The sequence below is a fragment of the Pimephales promelas genome, chromosome 14 (assembly GCF_988280905.1).
Source record: "Pimephales promelas chromosome 14, fPimPro1.hap1.1, whole genome shotgun sequence".
NCBI classification, from domain to species: domain Eukaryota; kingdom Metazoa; phylum Chordata; class Actinopteri; order Cypriniformes; family Leuciscidae; genus Pimephales; species Pimephales promelas.
Genome location: NC_142782.1, coordinates 32,083,151 through 32,103,452, shown reverse-complemented (window position 1 = coordinate 32,103,452; position 20,302 = coordinate 32,083,151). Strand labels below are relative to the sequence as shown.

Genomic DNA, 20,302 nt, shown 5'->3' with positions numbered 1-20,302 from the left:
AAGTCCACCAATACGCAGTGGACATTCAATACAATAATGCCCTTCTGCTTTTAAAGAACAAAACAAAAGGAAGAGACAGACACACCTAATAAACTCAGACTTGTCAGGATCATATAATGACATGAAGAGTTCTGCGTCTTCGCCGATGTTGCATACAAAGTTTTTGAGATTCATTAGGATGCTGTACGTGTGCACGCCGCTGAAGAGGGCCTGACGCCGCTTCTCCAGGCTCTGAAGCCGCATCTACCCAAAAAGACAAGGGAAAATTCAGGACTGGACACAGAAGTAGTGGACATGTCATGGGTTTGATTAATGCCAGGGAATGCATTAGCTGATAAAATGTATACCTGAATGCAATGGGAAGAAGAAGCATCTGTCAAACGCATAAAAAATTACAATTTTTCAATTTAAATGTAACCTTCAGAAGACGCTCAAACGAGATGAATGTTGAGTTCTTTAAGTGAACTTTTTATGCAAATGATGATTTTGAAAAAGATTTCACAACAAACCAAAATCAATCAATTATATTTATAATAATTCATATTTAAAAAGCAATGTTTTATCACCACACCAATATGTTGATGAATGTTGATTAGGGGGGTATTTGTGGTCAAGAAATGTACAAAGGGCTCATGCAAAGTCCAAAAACACATTTTTAACATGCTTTTTCAGTTGCAGGTCATTTTAATGGTAGTCAAGGAAAGAACCTTTTGCATTACTTTTATTATATATGAAGAGTTCAGATGCAAAAGCCTCTAAATGCCATTTGAAATTTTCTTCTTTAATGATGATTTTTATCAAACTTGTATATTTAAGTTCAGTAATTTCACTTAAATAACAGTTAATAGGTAATTATCATTGCCATTTAAGTGAAATCACTGAACTTAAATATACAAGCTTGATAAAAATGATCATTCTAGAAGAAAATTTCAAATGGCACTTAGAGGCTTTTGCATCTGAACTCTTCAAATATATATATATATATTCAGCTTCACTGCTTCAAATGGGATTCATAAAAATCCTTGTGCAATAAAAGGTTCATAGATATTTAACCTATTTATTTGTCAAAACATAACAGCAGAATAACCAACCATTTGTCTCCTTCTTAATTTGATTCTGTCAGCTATTCCTGTGAATTTGCATTGCAACACAAACCATGCATTATACAATAAAAAGCCAATTATTTTAATTACTCATCAAATCCAATTTGGCAATGTGCTAATTCTGGACCCAGGGTTCAACGAGCAACTAGAAAGAAAATATTTTCCTAGTACCTGCATGAATATATTAAACCAATTTGATCATGAACAGAGCAAAAACTAGTGTTTTACCTTCTCCTCCTGTATCCTCTCATCAATACTGAGGGATGCGCTCTCGTGAGCCCTGAACAGACTGACCGTGCTGGTGCGCTCGGGATCTAAGGTGTTTCCGGCTTCATCGCGCACCACTAAATCAAGACCCAGAATCCTGTGCAACAGCCACAGTTATAGTTTACCACACAAGAGTGCTGACACATTCTTACTGTATTATCATCATTAATTTTAAACTGTTTTATTACAGCATTTTATCAACTTAAAGGGATAGTTCACTTTGAAATTTATTTTTGATGTGTTTTAGCTTACCTCAACGGCATCCCAGATGTAGGTGTCTTTGTTTCCGCAGTAGTTTCAATTTTCATATTTTTAGGTTAAACCGTTCTTGTCTGTCAGGCATATAATGGAGGTCTATGGTCACCACCTCAAAGAGCATGCACAGAGAAGTCCAAATTAAACATGATTTAATGACTCGTAAATGTAAATACACATTGATGGCCTAAGACACGAAACGAGCGGTTTGTGTGAGAAAACGAACAGCGTTTATATCGTTTTACCTCTTTTAACCACAGCCACGTCCAAGTGATCTGAGGGCGCGGGCGCTTTGTGGCTGTGGTAACAAGAGGTAAAACGATATAAATACTGTTCATTTTCTCACACAAACCGCTCGTTTCGTGTCTTAGGCCATCAATGTGTTCTTACATTAACAAGTCATTAAGTCATGTTTAATTTGGACTTCTCTGTGCATGTTCTTTGAGGTGGTGACCATAGACTTGCATTATATGACTGACAGACAAGAACGGTTTGACCTAAAAATATCAAAATTGAAAATACTGCGGAAAAACAAAGACACCTACATCTTGGATGACCTTGAGGTAAGCTTAAACATACCAAAAATTAATTTCAAAGTGAACTATCCCTTTAAATAGATTAAATTCAATATTTCTGCTTGAGGATATCACATATACAGACATTCAGGCTCCTCAAATGAAAAATCCATTTGGTGAAACAACGTGAGGTTCGGGAGGCTGTATCGCACCTGTTCCCATAGTCGATTTTTGCAGTGACTTTCTTCCTCAGCTCCACAAGTTCGTCATTGGGAAGCGTGCCGGACACAATCTGCGAGCGGTACTCGATCAGACTGTAGGCCATCTGCTGAACGTTCCGGAACAGCGTGGTCTTGTTGTTCTGGTATGTAAACGAACAATTGATTAAAAACCATATCACAGCTTACAAAACACCAGGGATGGGATTTGTCTTTGTTGACCAAACACATTGTGGGAAGCTCAGTGTTGAGCTGAAACGGATGATGAGTTCAACTCAAGCTAACCACAAAATGACACAGGTGGGTTCACGTACCACGTAAAGATTGTGCCATATTTGTGTCCATTCCCGTAGTGTGGTGCCAAGTTCCTGGACCAAGGGCAAATCTGTAGGTACGACAGTCTCTTGTTTCCTGTACATCAAAAGAAGGTTAGAAGAAAACCTTGGTTTAGTCAGGTTTTCAGATAAACAAATAAAAATGCCTTTTGCAGTTATTTAAACCAGGGAGACCCAAGCACTGATTTTTATCATGTTTTTTTATGGTCTATAAGAAGTCATCATTTGGAAAACATTCGCAAAATTGCAACTTTGGGCATTTTGGTTGCAGAATGTGACCAGTATTATTTGATACACTAAGTGATAATTCTGAATTAAAAACACAACTCAGCATATTGAATAATATTTATTTCAAGAAGTTAAGAAATGTCACAATTGGACCATTTAAATAATGTAATAAATATTCAAATCAAATCATATTTTAAATATATGTTATTCAATAAAATACTAGTTTAAAAAAACACAAATATATGTTATTCATTGAAATACGAATTTAAAAAAACACATACTTATGTATTATATATATACTAGGGCTGTGCAAAAATTAATTGTGATTAATCGCATCCAAATAAAAGTCTGTGTTTACATAATATATTTATGTGTGCTGTATATAATTATTTTGTATATATAAATACACACACATGCATCTATATATTTAAGAAAATGTGTTATTCATATATGAAATATTTATATTTATATAATATAGATAATATATTTATAAATATATACAGAATTTAAGCGCAAATAATTCTTAAATATATACATGCATGCATAGGTATTTATATATACAAAATAATTATATACAGCACACACAAATATATTATGTAAACACAGACTTTTATTTTGGATGCGATTAATCGCAATTAACTTTTGCACAGCCCTAATATATACATATATATATATATATATATATATATATATATATATATATATATATATATGTATGTATGTATAGGCTCCATTGCATAAGAACCAGTAATTTCACTTTAATTGCAATGAAAAGATTATTAGCAAGTTATTGAAATGCTTTTTTTTTTTTATAAATCACTGATAAAAGTAAAATTTAAAAAATAAAAATGCTATTAAAAAGATACATGTCAGAAAAATGTCACTAATTACACTAATTTTGACTATGACTAAACAGAATAATTCAACTGAAACACTTGCTTAGAAGATTTTGGTCCAAAACAGTCAGCAATTGTGTCAGCAATGCAGTGACCATGTTGTGTGACTTTGGCATGCTGGGAAATTCAGATTAAATTTTCTTGCCAAATGTGTTGCTACGATATATTTCAGAGCATTTTAACCCATTTTAATTAATCATGCATTATTTTAAAGGCAGGGTAGACGATTTGTTCCAGAAACGTTTTTTGTTATGCTGGTTCTCTTCACATCCTGATAGCAATCACGAAGTTAAGTGGTCTAAATGTATTTTTATTGATATTTATATAATTTGTGGAAGGCGTAGGACCATAAAGCGTGCGTCCAATCATTGCATTCGGTCCGAATTCATGCGTTTCAATGGCAACACTATCAACGTTGAAATGAATCTGCAGCAGTCAGGTGTTACAGGTCAGTGCACTTTAATGTTATGTGCTTTGAAACGTGAGGAGTTTTTTGCTCCATGCTGTGTGTTTATGTGTTTTGAAAGGCTTTGGAAGATCTCATGCCTTTAAAAATAACTTGCTATTTCTAGCCCCTCCGAAAACTGGCAATCCTTCCTTTAACTGCTTTGAACAAGAGTTACAATCATGAAAGAGTGGGTGTCAGAGTAAATGAGAAAACTACAAGCCACGGTGGATGACTGAAACTTGACAATTTTTCATTAATGAATTATAGAGGATAATTAACATATGATCTGCCTCTTACCCAGTTCCCTCAACTTTCGCTTCTTTCAGATGAATATAGTTGGCAGGAAAAATGCCCTTTGAAATAAGACAAAGAAGCATTTGTGAGAACCCACGCAATCCATTCCGCCTGCTGCAGAATGTCAGGTAATGATTAGATTGTCATTTTATCAGTAGGATGATAATTATCCCAACACCTTTTGTGATTTCTGTCGTAGTGTGTATCCTCGGTACCACCCTGGGAGAAGGAAGGAAAAAGAACAGATCTTTTTAGACAGATGATGCCACATAGCAGATGCTATGTCCCATTTTATTTATATAACAGAATAAGGCAGATGTTCTGTTCGGATTTAACAATATCCAATGGGGCAGTTGTAAATAACAAAACAAGGTTTTCTATTTTTAAATAATAAATACAGTGCCATATTTAAAAAAATACAGTGTCATAATTACCACTGGGGAACTCTGTATTGTCTTTAAAACACAGCTTTCCGAGTTGGGGGAGTAAATTAAATAATAATGGTGGAAGCTGATTAATGACAATGGTAATATAATCAAGTTTTCATTGTGAATGTTGACTGTACAATTTAGTTTGAGTGCATTTTGTGTGCTGTTGAAGAAGACTATATAAACCTTGGCAGAAAATACTTATTGAGCGAGTTTACAAGGAGACAGACTTGCAAAAAATGTCCAATAATTTTTTGTTGCAGTACAAGAATGCTGAAATGCACAGATAAAGCATCAATTGTGTGCATAATGCACAATCCTTTCCTATTGATTTTGTTGTATTGGTGCTAAAAAGTTTCCTGTCCTTTTCAGCAAGTGAAAAAAAAACTGAAAATAGCCAATCTGTCCCATTTTAATCAGTCAAAAATCACTTGGATTTTAGGGATGGGCAACGATTAATCGTGATTAATCGCATCCAAAATAAAAGTTTGCGTTTACGTAATATATGCGTGTGTGGTGTGTATAATTATTTTGTATATATAAATACACACATGCATGTACATATTTCAGAAATATTTGCATGTATATACTTGTATATATATTATTTATATATATACACAAGTATGTATATATATTTATATATAATTTATAATTAAATATTTGATATATTAAGAACACATTTTTCTTAAATACATACATGCATGTGTTAGTATTTATATATACAAAATAATTATACACACCACACACACATATATTATGTAAACACAAACTTTTATTTTGGATGCGATTAATTGCGATTAAGCGTTGCCCATCCCTATATTTAAATCACAAAAAAACAAAAGAAGATTATTATTATTATTATTATTTTAAATGTCTAATAGTTTACACAGAAAAAAAGAAAGTCTTACATATTTGAAATAACATGCAGGTCAGTATATTTTTGTGTTAACTATCCATTTGACACCATTTGTACATTCATGGAAAAAAACTTTTAAAATTATAAGAGGACTTTGGTTAAATAAACTGCAACAAAGTGTAAAATATGATCCCTTTAAATCCTCTAAGCAAATATGGTCCTTAATTTGTGTGTTCAGGTCATGTGTGAAGTCCATTCAAACATCTCAGAACTGGTATACCCCAGATTATGTGTTCAGTGCAAGTGTGAACACGCAATCAGAAAGTGTAGTTGGACATGTCAAAACGTGTCCAAGAACTCAACACTCACCTTCAAACGTCTCAAGTATGTGTACCGTGTCCCCAACCTGAAGACTCAGCTCTGGCTGTCCTTTGGCGTCATAGTTATAGATAGCTGAAATGTAGACAAGAGTGTGTCACAAAACTGCGGAGAGCAAAGAGAAAACAGAAACACAAAAACAACAAGGCTGCTGTCTGTCCTGTGAAAGAGGGAAATGACTGTTGCATGAGTTCTTAAGTGGAGAGTCCTCAAGTTCTGCAGGGAAACAGTCACTTGACATGACTCAGATCTTCAAACAACGTCAAATGCAACCCAAACTCCCTGTGAGATTACAACAAAAAATGATTTTCACAATACAATGCAAGATTATTTTTGCCCTTAAAAACATGCCATGATGACGCAAGGATGTTGCTTTGCAGCAATATGGTGTTCTGGGTGGTTATACTGGTCAAAAGAGCCCACATCATCTGGTGATTTACTAACCAGTGCAAATTGTGGCCCTTTTCCACTGCATGGTACGGTACGGTACGGTTCGGTTCGGCACGCTTTGACGATACAACAGGCGACAGGAGAGTTTGTGATACACTTGGATGCAATATTGGCTTGCATCTGAAGTGTTGGGCACTGTACAAGTGCCGATTTGTGGAATGTGAGCACGCTAAGAGGTGCTGAGTGCTTTCCTCATACTAGTTGAACATTTTTTGGGCTGTTGAACTGCAGATGAACCTGAGAGTGCATGTCTCCACTACAAGGCCTGAGTTTTCCCTCCCTCTGAAATGCTGAAGGACACTAGTGGGAGTGCAAGATTTCCTTGTGCCATGCATCTGCCTTCACACTGCTTTCCATCTGCTACACACAAAAAATGAGAGTATGCGCATACAAAGATGAAATCTGGGAAAGTTCAACACACTAAACCCAATCCTGTTTGCATCATTGAATCGTTTATAAAGCTGTACTGTATAAAGCACAATGTAAATAAAGGTAACTTCACATAATTAAATTACATTAAAGAAACAGTGTCATGACAAAGCAATCACTGAAACATGATCGGCTGATACTAGGGTTGGCCGATAAACCAGTTTGTCAACCGATTTATTTAAACCTTCCAGTATCATATCTCAATTGTGCGGAGAAAATGATCAGTCGCTAAGCCTCACCCCCTTAGTTCCTGTCTCTAAAGCTGTTAAGCCCTCCTACTAGCACTTGCTCTAATGTTGACGACAAACATGAATAGAAGCAATGGAATTGAGTGAGTTGCCACAGAAATTACCACCTAAAGGATTATTAGGAACACACTAATACTGCGTTTGACCCCCTTTCGCCTTCAGAACTGCCTTAATTCTACGTGGCATTGATTCAACGAGGTGCTGAAAGCATTCTTTAGAAATATTGGCCCATATTGATAGGATAGCATCTTGAAGTTGATGGAGATTTGTGGGATGCACATCCCGTTCCACCACATCCCAAAGATGCTCTATTGGGTTGAGATCTGGTCATTTTAGTACAGTCAACTCATTGTCATGTTCAAGAAACCCAATTTGAAATGATTGGAGCTTTGTGACATGGTGCATTATCCTGCTGGAAGTAGCCATCAGAGGATGGGGACATGGTGGCCATAAAGTGGTGGACATAGTCAGACAATGCTCAGGTAGGCCGTGGCATTTAAACCATGCCCAATTGGCACTAAGAGGCCTAAAGTGTGCCAAGAAAACATCCCCCACACCATTACACCACCACCACCACCAGCCTGCACAGTGGTAACAAGGCATGATGGATCCATGTAAAAATCCCAGTAACTGAGCAGATTGTGAAATACTCAGACCGACCCGCTCAAAACGCTCAAAATCGCTTAAATCACCTTTCTTTCCCATTCTGACATTCAGTTTGGAGGTCAGGAGATTGTCTTGACCAGGACCACACCCCTAAATGCATTGAATTATAAATTCAGGCCAGTGTGACCAAATCTGTGACATATTTAAAATAAAACCAGTTAAGTCTATATATTTCATAGTAAATTAATACTTTTATTCAGCAAGGATGCAATAAATTGTGCGCAATGCACAAAAGTGACAGTAAAAACATTCAAAAAAAAAAAAAGATATTAAACAAATGACGTGGTTTCTATTCATCAAAGAACCCAGAATAAGGCTGCATTTACACTGCAGGTCTTGATGCCCAAATCCGAATTTCTGACTATATCCGATTTTTTTGACGACCTGCTTAGATCATCTTTTAAAAGTGACCCATATCCGATTTTTGCTTTCACACTATACACTGCTGAAACTACCAAATGCAGACGTTCTGATGGTTCTGAACTGGGAAATTAAGCAAAACAGCAAAAAAAAAATCAATGGATGCATGCAGATGCGAATACATTTTTTTCTTTCAATATTTCAATAAGTCATCAAAACATTGCTCTCGTACGGTGGAGAAAAAAAGAGGAGAGGCTCTGGCTATGAGCACTTAAAACGATGCCTCATATCTCGTGAAATGTCTTGAAAACGGATTTATTTCTGTAACAACCCTGCATTTTCGCCTGCACTCTTCACCCCAAACACTCAAAAGTGTTGAAACCTCTGCATTGCTCCACTGTGTGTATACTTTTTTCCATCGCGTGGCTCGCGCCTATAATCGCACAGTTTTTAATGACGCATGACTCGTATTTACTGAGGAATATCCGATTTGTCTGGTTACATGGCACATGCAAATGCATGTATCTGTTTCATATCCGATTTATTACCACATATGAATGAGGCCTGAATCCGATCTGAGAAAATTGGAATCCATGCGTTTTTTTCCTGCTTACACGTTCACCGGTCATATCTATGGAAGCTTGTTTCCGCCACTGAATAAAAAAAATAAAGTAAATAATTGCGACTTTTTATCTCACAATTCTGACTTTTTTTCTCACAATTGCGAGATGTAAAGTCAGAATTGCGAGATATAAAGTCGCAATTGCGAGTTATAAAGTCAGAATTGCGAGATATAAAGTCAGAATTGCGTGATATAAAGTCAGAATTGCGAGATATAAAGTCAGAATTGTGAGATATAAAGTCAGAATTGCGAGATATAAAGTCAGAATTGCGAGATATAAAGTCAGAATTGTGAGATATAAAGTCAGAATTGCGTGATATAAAGTCAGAATTTCGAGATATAAAGTCAGAATTGCGTGATATACAGTCAGAATTGCGAGATATAAAGTCAGAATTGCGAGATATGAAGTCAGAATTGCGAGTTATAAAGTCAGAATTGCAAGATATAAAGTCAGAATTGCAAGATATAAAGTCAGAATTGCGAGTTATAAAGTCAGAATTGCGTGATATAAAGTCAGAATTGCGAGATATAAAGTCAGAATTGTGAGATTTAAACTATTCTGAGGGGGAAAAAAGTTAGTCTTTTTCCCCTTACAATTGGCCTAATAAGTCGCAATTGCGAGTTTATATCTCACAATTCTGAGAAAACATGTCAGAATTTCGACATATAAACTCGCAATTGCGTGTTATAAAGTCAGAATTGCGAGATGTAAACTCGCAATTGTGAGAAAAAAAGTCACACTTCTGTCTTTTTTTCTCAGAATTGCGACTTTCTGAATTTATAACTCGCAATTCTGACTTTATATCTCGCAATTCTGACTTTATATCTCGCAATTCTGACTTTATTTTGCAATTCTGACTTTATAACACACAATTCTGAATTTACAACTCGCAATTGCGACTTTATATCTCGCAATTCTGACTTTATATCACGCAATTCTGACTTTATATCTCGCAATTCTGACTTTATAACACACAATTCTGACTTTACAACTCGCAATTGCGACTTTATATCTCGCAATTCTGACTTTATATCACGCAATTCTGACTTTACATCTCGCAATTCTGACTTTATATCTCGCAATTCTGACTTTATAACACACAATTCTGACTTTACAACTCGCAATTGTGACTTTATATCACGCAATTCTGAGAAATAAAGTCAGAATTGTGAGATATAAACTCGCAATTGTGAGAAAAAAAGTCAGAATTGTGAGATAAAAAGTCACAATTATTTATTATATTTTTTTATTCAGTGGCGAAAACAAGCTTTCATACATATCCGATCTGTGCCACATGAGAAGAAAAAATCGGATTTGGGTCACTTGAACCATGCAGTGTAAACGAGGCCTTAATATAGGCCTATGCATCACAGTTTTCATAAAAAATATTGAGCAACAATCATAAAGAAGACTGGAGTAATGATGCTGAAATTTCAGCTTTGCCATTACATTTTAAAATAGAATACAATAGAAACGAGTTATTTTGAATTGTAACACTATTTCACAGTATTTTGTAGCTCAATTAAATACAGCCCGGGTGAGCATTAGAGACTTTTGAATAGCAGGGGTATGTATAAATGTTGCTTGAAATCTCCCACTCATGATGCATTAAACAATAAAAAAAGATCAAGTACAGCTAAAAAAATAGTGTTATTTTTCAGTGGCACACTATCTACAGCGCGATGACACTCAGCCCAGGGGAAAATAGCTCAGCCTTGTTCAGGCATGCACATTGTTCAGTTCAAATAAAGACTCATAGATAAACCAAAAAGCTTGAGGCTACGTTTCCTAACATGCTTCCACTAGCGCACTGCAGATCTCAAGCACACTCAACTGGTAAATCTGTCCGCTTCTTCACGGCCAGTGTGAACCAACTTCTTTCAGTTTAATCTACAGCTACAGTTTTGTATGGCATTCTTTGCACATTAAAAAAAAGAAAATGCGCTACCATATATCATGATAACTCATAAAATCAGCACGGCCTGGTTCGCTCTGATTAATCATTTATAATACAGGTGCATGAAACTTCCTGTCCACACCCAAACTAATCTAAACCTCAAAGAGGAGTGTCAAACACAAAGGAGAATTTCTCCACCGCGGGCTACATTTAGGCTGACAAAAATATCATTTAATCACTTAAAAAAAGCTGTCACAGTCTAGGCATCACAGACAAAGCTTCAGTACACACACACTAGGCACCATTTGAGCGTGTGATTTGTTGTCAGGGCCAAATGGGCCATAGAGGTGTCACAGTGTTGGCCTGGTGCATGCTGGGATGTGCTGACCGTCTTTGTGTAGGCTCGTCTATGACATCACTGACAAGAAGTCACACACTAACACACTGCCTCTTGTCATTTTGCCATAAGCATTTTGTAGCGCTTTTCTGCTGAAGTACCACGATGAGCCGGGCTATTTCAAAGAGCAAATATGTGATAGCACTTCACAAGGGCAGTGAGTCGAATGCCTTGTGGTTATAGTGATGACTCGCAAAAAAAGTGCTGAACTCATGGTGCAAAAACAGCTCGAATGAGAGCGATTAAGAGTTCAGAAGCAACAGAAACATTGGTTACACTTTTTTTTGCGTGTAACTACATGTCACCTAACTCTCATTAAAGTATTTGACTGTTTGGTAAGTAGAATACAATGACAAGTAGTTGCAAAGTAGTTTATATTATACATAAATATCAAATATTTGATATTTGAATAACATTTTTCTTAAATATATACATGCATATGTGTGTATTTGTATATACAAAATAATTATACACACTACACACACATATATTATGTAAACACAAACTTTTATTTTGTATGCGATTAATCGTTTCACAGCCCGCAGACAGTCTATTAATACTCTGCTACACTCTAAAAAATGCTGGGTTGTTTTAACCCAATTTTGGGTCAAATATGGAAAAACCCAGCCATTTGGTTACATTTTTTAATTAGATTTTTAACCCAATGTTTTAGTTTAGTTTTTTGCAAAGTTACTTATAGTTTAGGCCTAAATGTCTAAAGTGGACCATCGAAATAAAGTGTTCTCAAAATATACTTTTATAGCATTAATTAACCTTTGTAAATGCTAGTAAATATAAATGTTAACCCTAATGTTAGTTCACAGTGCATTGGGTTGTTTTAACCCAATTGTGGGTCAAATATGGACAAACCCAGCCATTGGGTTACATTTTTAAATGACATTTTTAACCCAATGTTTGGGTTTGTCTATATTTGACCCAAAATTGGGTTAAAACAACCCAGCATTTTTTAGAGTGTGCATTAAGTTAAGTAACTTTTGATTTAAGAAATGCATTCGTAAATGTTGAGATTAACTATACTAATACATGCTGTAGAAGTATCATTGTTAGGGGTGTAACGATACCCTCATGTCACGATTCGATCCATATCACGATACGATGTTATTGGGATACTCCAAGACATATGATAAAAGGTTAACAAAAAAATGTACTGTTGATTAAAATGCTAACTTTGATATTACATTGTGGGTTTAAAAGAATATGTTTGGACCTGGAGCTTGTAACCCAAGGACAATGGTGACATATACATACAATATGATTCTGAAGCTGAAAATACAGAATTATTTTAGACGAATATGCTTGCACTCTGTCACTGACTAGATATATTTAAAATAATGTCAGCCACTTTTTACTAACATGAGACATTTGGCATTATCAGGACCCACAAATATTCCCCCATTGCATTATTATACATTATATATAGTAGTTTAATATAGTAGAGACACTAAAACTCACACAAGCACAGTAATTTTTATTTTGGGGGAACTATCCACGATACGTATTGTTGCATTTTTGTATTGCAAATATTGTGGCAGAATATATTGTTAGTCATTAACCATTATAATCATTGTTAGTTCATGTTAAAGCCAACAAATAAAATCTTATTGTATAGTGTTACCACAAAAAGCACCGTTATAATTCAAATTCCTCAAGTGTATGTTAAAGTCCTCGGCAGGAAAAACGGCTGAGTATGATCCAGACTGCTTGATGTCTGACCAACAGATTACATATCCCCATCCCCACCACAACAATCGACCCTGTGTGTGTTAAACTGGCCAGCTGACCACTCTTGGCATAAACACTAAGTGCAGTATCGCACCAGAGCAACAGAATAAGTACATGTACATCAACAAGCATCAGAAATGAACCAGCGCTCAGGGGAAAAAGGTCAACAACATTACTCCAAATATTAAAATGTGCTCTGAATCTGTTATCTAACATGTAGCGCATGACATAATATAGTGATGAGATGAATATGGGTGTCTCTGAAGAACATTCTTAAAAATCTTACATACATTCTGATTCTAAAATGACACACACATATATATATATATATATATATATATATATATATATATATATATATATATATTAAAAAATGATGTTAGATGCAATTAATCGAGAAAGAATGCTTAAATCTCCCACAATATTAACATTAAATATTAAATTGACTCCCTTTGCAGACACTTCATGCATGAAGCAAGCAGAGCATTGACTGTGTTATGATATCTTTTGAATTTGAAGTTGATTTAATAGGTAGCGGCGCTTTAACTGTCCTCAAGTCATTTCAAATGAAGCATGTGACATAAATTGGATGTTTGGAAAAATACAAATAAATGCAAATCCCACCTGGAAAAAGAAATCAATTCCAGAGAACAAATGTTGCCCTTCAACAAAAAAAGTAAGTCAAAATTGCAAGTGCACAAGGGTACTTTACATAAAAAGTAGTTTTAGATATAGCCATTTATCTGACCACAAATGTATGCAAATGTCCTTTATTGTTGTTTGTGTGTGTGATTATAAGGGCATTTGCGAAACAATCCAGCAACTGTCACTGAGCAGTGAGAGGTAAAAGAGTTCCTTCTGTGTGGCTTTATGGGTGTGTTAACCTGAGCTCATGTGCACAGATTAATGTGACTGGAAGGGAAATGCTGTTTGTGATCACTGTAACTCTGGCCGCACTGTTGCTGTATTTATCATAATTGTATTGTCCTGTCAAGCCTCCAGGAACCTCATTCACTGTACTGTGTACTTATATACCAATGAAGCAAAGTATACACAAATAAGCATGTTGTTTGTGACCATAAAGTGCAATGAGATACCCATCCAATCCTCTGGAACAAAATGTCAACAAATCTAACCCATGTTGCTATATGAAACTATCTGCGTAGTTTGTGTATAATAACTTGACAACTTTTCACACCGGTCTCATAAGCGCGCGCGCGCGCGTGTGTGTGTGTGTGTGTGTGTGTGTGTGTGTGTTCAGGTAAAGGTGCGGCTGAACGCTGCTCAAACTCCAACGCAAGTTTTCAGAGGGAAACATTGATTAAAAACTAACAAAAGCGCTTTGAAAGTCACTCACCCACTCCATATTTCTCTCTTTTAGTGGGAATCCAGAGCGTCATGGCAGGAAAACTTGAGAGAAGTGAAATGAATCATATATGAACAATAATAGTGTTGTGGAGTGTAGGGCTGCAGCGGTCCGAACATCACAGTTCCGGTGTTACGCAAAGAACTGCTCGCTAGCAGTGTGTGTGACTGTGTGAGTGTGTGTGACGCGCCCTCGGGCTCGCGCGCACTCACTCCCTCACATATACAAGGCGAGAATTTCATTGAAATCTAAAAGTTTATGCATTCCTTAATAGTCATTTTTAAACACAACAATTGCTAAATACTAAAAGTTCTCAGGACGTAACGTCAATGTGCTATATATTTAAGATTTGTTTATTAGATAGATAGATAGATAGATAGATAGATAGATAGATAGATAGATAGATAGATAGATAGATAGATAGATAGATAGATAGATAGATAGATAGATAGATAGATAGATAGATAGATAGATAGATAGATAGATAGATAGATAGATAGATAGATAGATAGATGTGTGTAGTCTGTGTCTATTTTGTCTGTTTATTGTCTGAGACTGCATCATTGTTTTTATTTCTCTTGGTTATGCAGTGAGTGAATGAATGAAACAATGAACAATAAAACTGTCCGTGGGATGCATACCCACATTTCCCACTCACTATATATATTTTAACAGGGTGGGGGAAAATGCGGCCTTTTTATTATCGGTTTAGATTTAGTACGTGGCTTTAATAATTTTTGGAATAATTTCAAGGACGGTGAACTGTGCCAGAATGAGATGAGATGGGAAGGAATGTTTGGAATCTTCTATTGTTACAGCAACTGCTACATCTGTGTGTGTGTGTGTGTGTGTGTGTGTGTGTGTGTGTGTGTGTGTGTGTGTCTACTCTGGCTTATTGTTCTGCCTTCATTTTTATACAAATTCAGGGTTTGGATGATTCAGCATACAATTTGGCCACTAGGCTATATGATTCCTTTAAATGTTAATATTGGTGTTTATGTTCTTTACATTCGGCTCTTCATTTTTGGGTTAAATCTTACAAACACCAACCAGTCAATAAAACTGCGTTGAACAGATACACAAGCTATCCATTTTTTTTTTTTAATGATGCAGTCTTAGAGTTTCAAACAAGATAAAAATACTTTGAGTAGGCTATGGTTTAACTTCAGTGCTCTTTATAAGTGAAAATACTAGTGAATTTCAGAAGTAGACAGGGGAACTGAAATGCGGATTGAATAAATAAGGCCCACTGACAGAATATCAAATTAGTCATGTTCTCAAAGGCTCAAAGCTGAATTTTTTTTATAGGGACAGAGTGCCATCTAGTGTTTACTGTGAGTCACTACATTCATCAAAGTGTTTTATTCAAATCAAGCATTCTGATTGCGAGGTAAAAAACAGTGTGTATTAAGAATGCCATAGATTTAAAAAAAAATAACAAAATAAAAAATATAATTTAATTTAATGTAAATATTAGTTGGTAGTATTTTATTTTAATTAATTACATTAATTAAATTATTAATTTATTCAATTATTTAATCATTTGTCGATTTATTAATTTATTATTTATTTATCAATTCATTTATTTATTTATATATTTATTTTTGGAATTTATCATTCTTGGATGTTCTACTGGTCTTTAATTTAATTTAATTTTATTTATTTTGGAATTTAAATATAATTCATAGTTCAACTGGACTTTACAGTAAGTCAGGACCATCAGGGATCTGAAGATATGGATCTGTCAACATTATAGAAAGCCACCTTAAAAATCATATTTGATTTGTTTTAGCCGATTGTGCATAATTCACAGGTTTGCTTCTCTCTTTTTTTTTTTAAATCTCCTCAGTCATTAACTGACTCATCAGTGAGGAATGTGCCCTTTAGCCAGTGCACAAAAACTTAAACTCACCCATAGAGTCAAAGCCAAAGTATCCTGGAGTGTTTCACAGCTGACAAACAGTTAGCAGAGCAAGATGTCGAGTCAGTATTTAACTGTGAACTGCAAAGAAAGAAAAAACATTTTCATATCTTGGGCAAAAACACAACTGGCTGATCACATTAACACAGAATATGCCATTAGCCTATATGATCAGGGTCTGTGTTTATAAATCACTGGTCATGGTTTAGCCTACACATTGCTCAAAACTATTTTGAATTTATTCAACAAATATTGAGGAGTGACGTACAAAATGTAGGCCTACTTCTGAGTTACAAAGTGACTGAGGGGTTAAAAATATCTCCCTGTACTGTATATATATGTATGCTGAATAACTTATGACAACATATTTTTTTCACACTGTGTCAACTCATCAAAATAAGTTAAGCAATTTTCAACTTTTTTTTACGTTTAACAAGATTCAGCCGATTTTTTTTAAAGTCAGTTTACGGTAATTTAAGTTGAAATGACTCAAACATCCAAGTTAATTTAAAAAAAAATGTAAGGCAGCAAACTTTTTGTAGGCTACTACAGCGCGTGGTAAATTATATGACTACATAAGCAGGGCTCCCAGTGTCCAGTAGAGGGAGTTATTGTCCTTCAGACAGATATCATTAACACGGTATCACGACAAGACGTGAAATAATCACGTTGGTCCACTTTGGAAAATGTGTAGATGTCACGGTTTAACCCCCTCAAACGTGAAACCTACCCGTTTAAGTGGAGAGATATCCGGATGTTGACATTATTCTACACGCAATCGCCTCTGCCATAACGACCTATTGGTTTTCATTAAACCGAGAAAAATGGAATTTTGTTTTATTGACGATCACTGAGAAATGTTTTATTATTTAAAATGCAAAAAACATTTATTATTTTCAAGGTGAAAAGGATTCATTTGCCTTGATCCACGCCGAAAAAAAACGTCTTAACGCCAACGTGTTCACGTTTGAGGGGGTTAAACCGTGACATCTATGGCGCTCGCTTTGTGTCATTCGATTCCTAGCCAAGCTTAAAGACGTGTTAACGTGCGTGTGGAGAACGTCTGTACGTTTTAACGACTGCCTTTCTGGACGTCTGCCCGTCTTAACGACTGCACGTCTTAACGTCTGGAGCTAGGCTATCTCCATTCAGCTTTATTATTATTATTATTCAGCCAATGACTGAATGGCGATCCGTCTTAAGTTGTGGGTTTCTATCGTTGTTAGGACTATGTTGTAGCCTAGCTCATTTCGTTTTCATATAAGGGGGCCAAGTATTTTTTTATTATGATCTAAGAAACAGACTTCTCACCGGCCTATTATTACTGAAGTAGCTAGATAGTCCATCATACAAACTAGACCACAGCATTATAAATATAATAATGTTTCAATGTTTCGTTTTGTGTAATAAAGCATATCCTATATCTTTCTGACAGGCGGAGGGTGAACCAAGACGTGCTTCCCATTTAAAAACAAGTTTCAACTTCAAGTTACTTTTCACGTGACTGTCCGCTCAATATCCGCTCAGTTTCACATTTGTCTAAATATTACAATAGGCTTTTGTTATTTAATTTTCATTTATGTTGATTATGAACAGTGAACAGCATGAGTAAGAGCAACATAGGATGCGATATGACGGGAGACAAGTGGGTCAGACATGATTTTGACCACTTCATTAAGTTTTGTTTTGTAGAAAGACTTTCTTTAAAGTGAATTTCATTTTGTATCAATTATGCACGAGCATGCATGGGAATAGGCTATACAGGCTAATAATAATAGCCTACAAAAAATATAGATATAGCCTAGTAGAGTGGCAGTGGGTGGAATTATATTCTGAAATTCTATGTTATAAAAAAATCGTTATAACGAGTTGTAGCCTAAATCCCGAAATAAAGGAGCTCGGCCAAACAAATATGAAACTACTAATTATAAATATAAAACCGCCAGTAGATGGCGGCAAGGCACTGTTCTATTGACATTACTGGTTAATGTTCAAACTATTCTTTCAAAAAATCAAACAAAAAAGAGGCTATATATTTAATATCCACAGAACTACTCCTTTAAGACAATTGCAATTGTTCTGCTGTGGTGATGTTTGGAACAATTTTTTTTTATTATTGTGTGAAATGTCTTTACCATATAGTTTATTTAGGCATTCTGGTTTTCTAATGATTTTTTCAAAAGCTAAAGACTGCTCATTACAGAAATATTAAAATAAATATTTACAAATGTGTTTTTTACTTGGTATTTTTTTCTCAACTTTTGGTCTCAATTGGCAGTTAATTTTCATATATTGCGGGTTGATTTTTTCCTAATTATGTTACCCAGTTAAACATTATGTGAATTTAAAGTGACTGTGTTATAAATTGAAATATAGCTAGCCTAAATATATATGCCGTTATTGGTTCCAATGACATGCTACATTTTAATGTTTTAATGACAGCAAGCATTTCTTGGCTATAAATTTTGCATTTCACCAATGAAGGGGAATGTAAAGCATTAAATCAACCAATGATCAACCAGTTCTCTGAAGTAGCTCAGAGGTGCATCTCATGAAGCTTCATCTGGATATCTGGGAAATACTGAACAAGTACACTTTCATATCGACAACATCAATAAGCATTTTGAATATCTTGTTTGTGAGCAAATACACAAGGACTATTCAATGGTACTGATATGTTCATTGACATAAATACCACTTTTGAGAGATGAACTAAGGATTTGAGGAGGTACAGGCTTTTGCAGGCAATCCATGGACTGCTATTATTTTGAGAAATGCATTTACTGGTTTGCAAAACTTAAGGATGATTCAAGAAACTACCAAAGTGACTGAGAAAAACTGTAAAATGACATTGAAGGCAGTATGTGCAAAGGGATTTAGTGAATGGATGAACATGATTTCATGAAGTACAATGTTCCTGAATCAACATCCTTTTTGATCATTGAGCAATATTACAACTAGATTTGAGGAATAAGTTTACAGTTAATGTCAATTTTCAGGATAGCTATAACCAGCAGTGTGAGGTTTACACAGCCTAAATGTTTGATTGTCGGCTATAGACAATTTATTTATTATCAGAGGAGTTTTGAGTTCCATCAGTCGCTAAATAAAAAGAGCATACTTTGTTCTCTTTCTTTATAATCTATTCACACTTTAAATAAAATAGTTTTGTTTGTCATAAATAGAAAGAGTGAATCCAAACTGTTTTGTGGGTCAGTAATTTCCTATTTAGAAAGTGGAGATGGTCAAAAAAATGCTGCTCTGCTGCCACCTACTGATTAAAGTGTTCATCTCATCTTATTCTGTTTAAAGTGTTTGTTTTTCCTGCAGGTGAAAACTATGCAGCGTTTGCTCCTCTTACTGTATTTATATGGGCTGTCAACTGTTTTGCCTGACTTGGGCGAGATTTTTGTATGCTCTCAACGGTAGCAAAAAATGTGTAGTATGACTAGACGACATTTATAGGCTTTATAAAAACTTTAGTGTTGTAGCTCTATTAAATAGTACATTTATGTTAAAACAGTTTTTAATTTGAATGATTAATTACTTGTTCAGAATAAGAATAGCAGTAGCCTGATCCAAGCAATCACAGGCTAACTAATTTTAGTTTAAAATCCAATAAACTCTAAAATGGTTTCTGGTTAATTAATGCTGGATGCAGCATGAGTGAACTCGAGGCATGCAGACTGTTGCTGGCTTGCTGCAGAGCATTAACACATCTGAAACACACTAATATATAATGATAAGACTCAGTTTTTCTGAATTTTTTTTTAGCCCATTTTATTTTTTTTATCTCTGAAGATCGAATAATCAAAATACATGCCATAGACTTTTATTAAAAAGTTACATCATTGGGATACCAAATGTATGGTACATTACCAGACATTCAGCATTATAAAAATAAGTGTATCATAGTCCTACATAAAATGTGCCAAAATAAGTCTTGTTTGTAAACTTAGATTGTGGCAGACGTGCAGACGT

General features: G+C 35.1%; 1 protein-coding gene across 1 annotated transcript in view; it reads right to left on the bottom strand.

Moving 5' to 3' along the window:
* The window catches only part of dock5 (dedicator of cytokinesis 5), a 65,225-nt gene extending 50,673 nt beyond the window's left edge, over positions 1-14,552 (bottom strand). Inside the window, exons 1-8 of the mRNA XM_089119867.1 lie at positions 14,392-14,552; positions 6,213-6,296; positions 4,738-4,778; positions 4,563-4,618; positions 2,673-2,769; positions 2,353-2,501; positions 1,332-1,467; positions 86-243 (exon numbers count right to left, since the gene is read on the bottom strand). Coding sequence (XP_088975993.1) covers positions 86-243; positions 1,332-1,467; positions 2,353-2,501; positions 2,673-2,769; positions 4,563-4,618; positions 4,738-4,778; positions 6,213-6,296; positions 14,392-14,434 — 764 coding nt within the window. The 5' untranslated portion in view covers positions 14,435-14,552. The remainder of the gene's footprint in view (positions 1-85; positions 244-1,331; positions 1,468-2,352; positions 2,502-2,672; positions 2,770-4,562; positions 4,619-4,737; positions 4,779-6,212; positions 6,297-14,391) is intronic.
* Between the last annotated feature and the right edge of the window lie 5,750 nt (positions 14,553-20,302).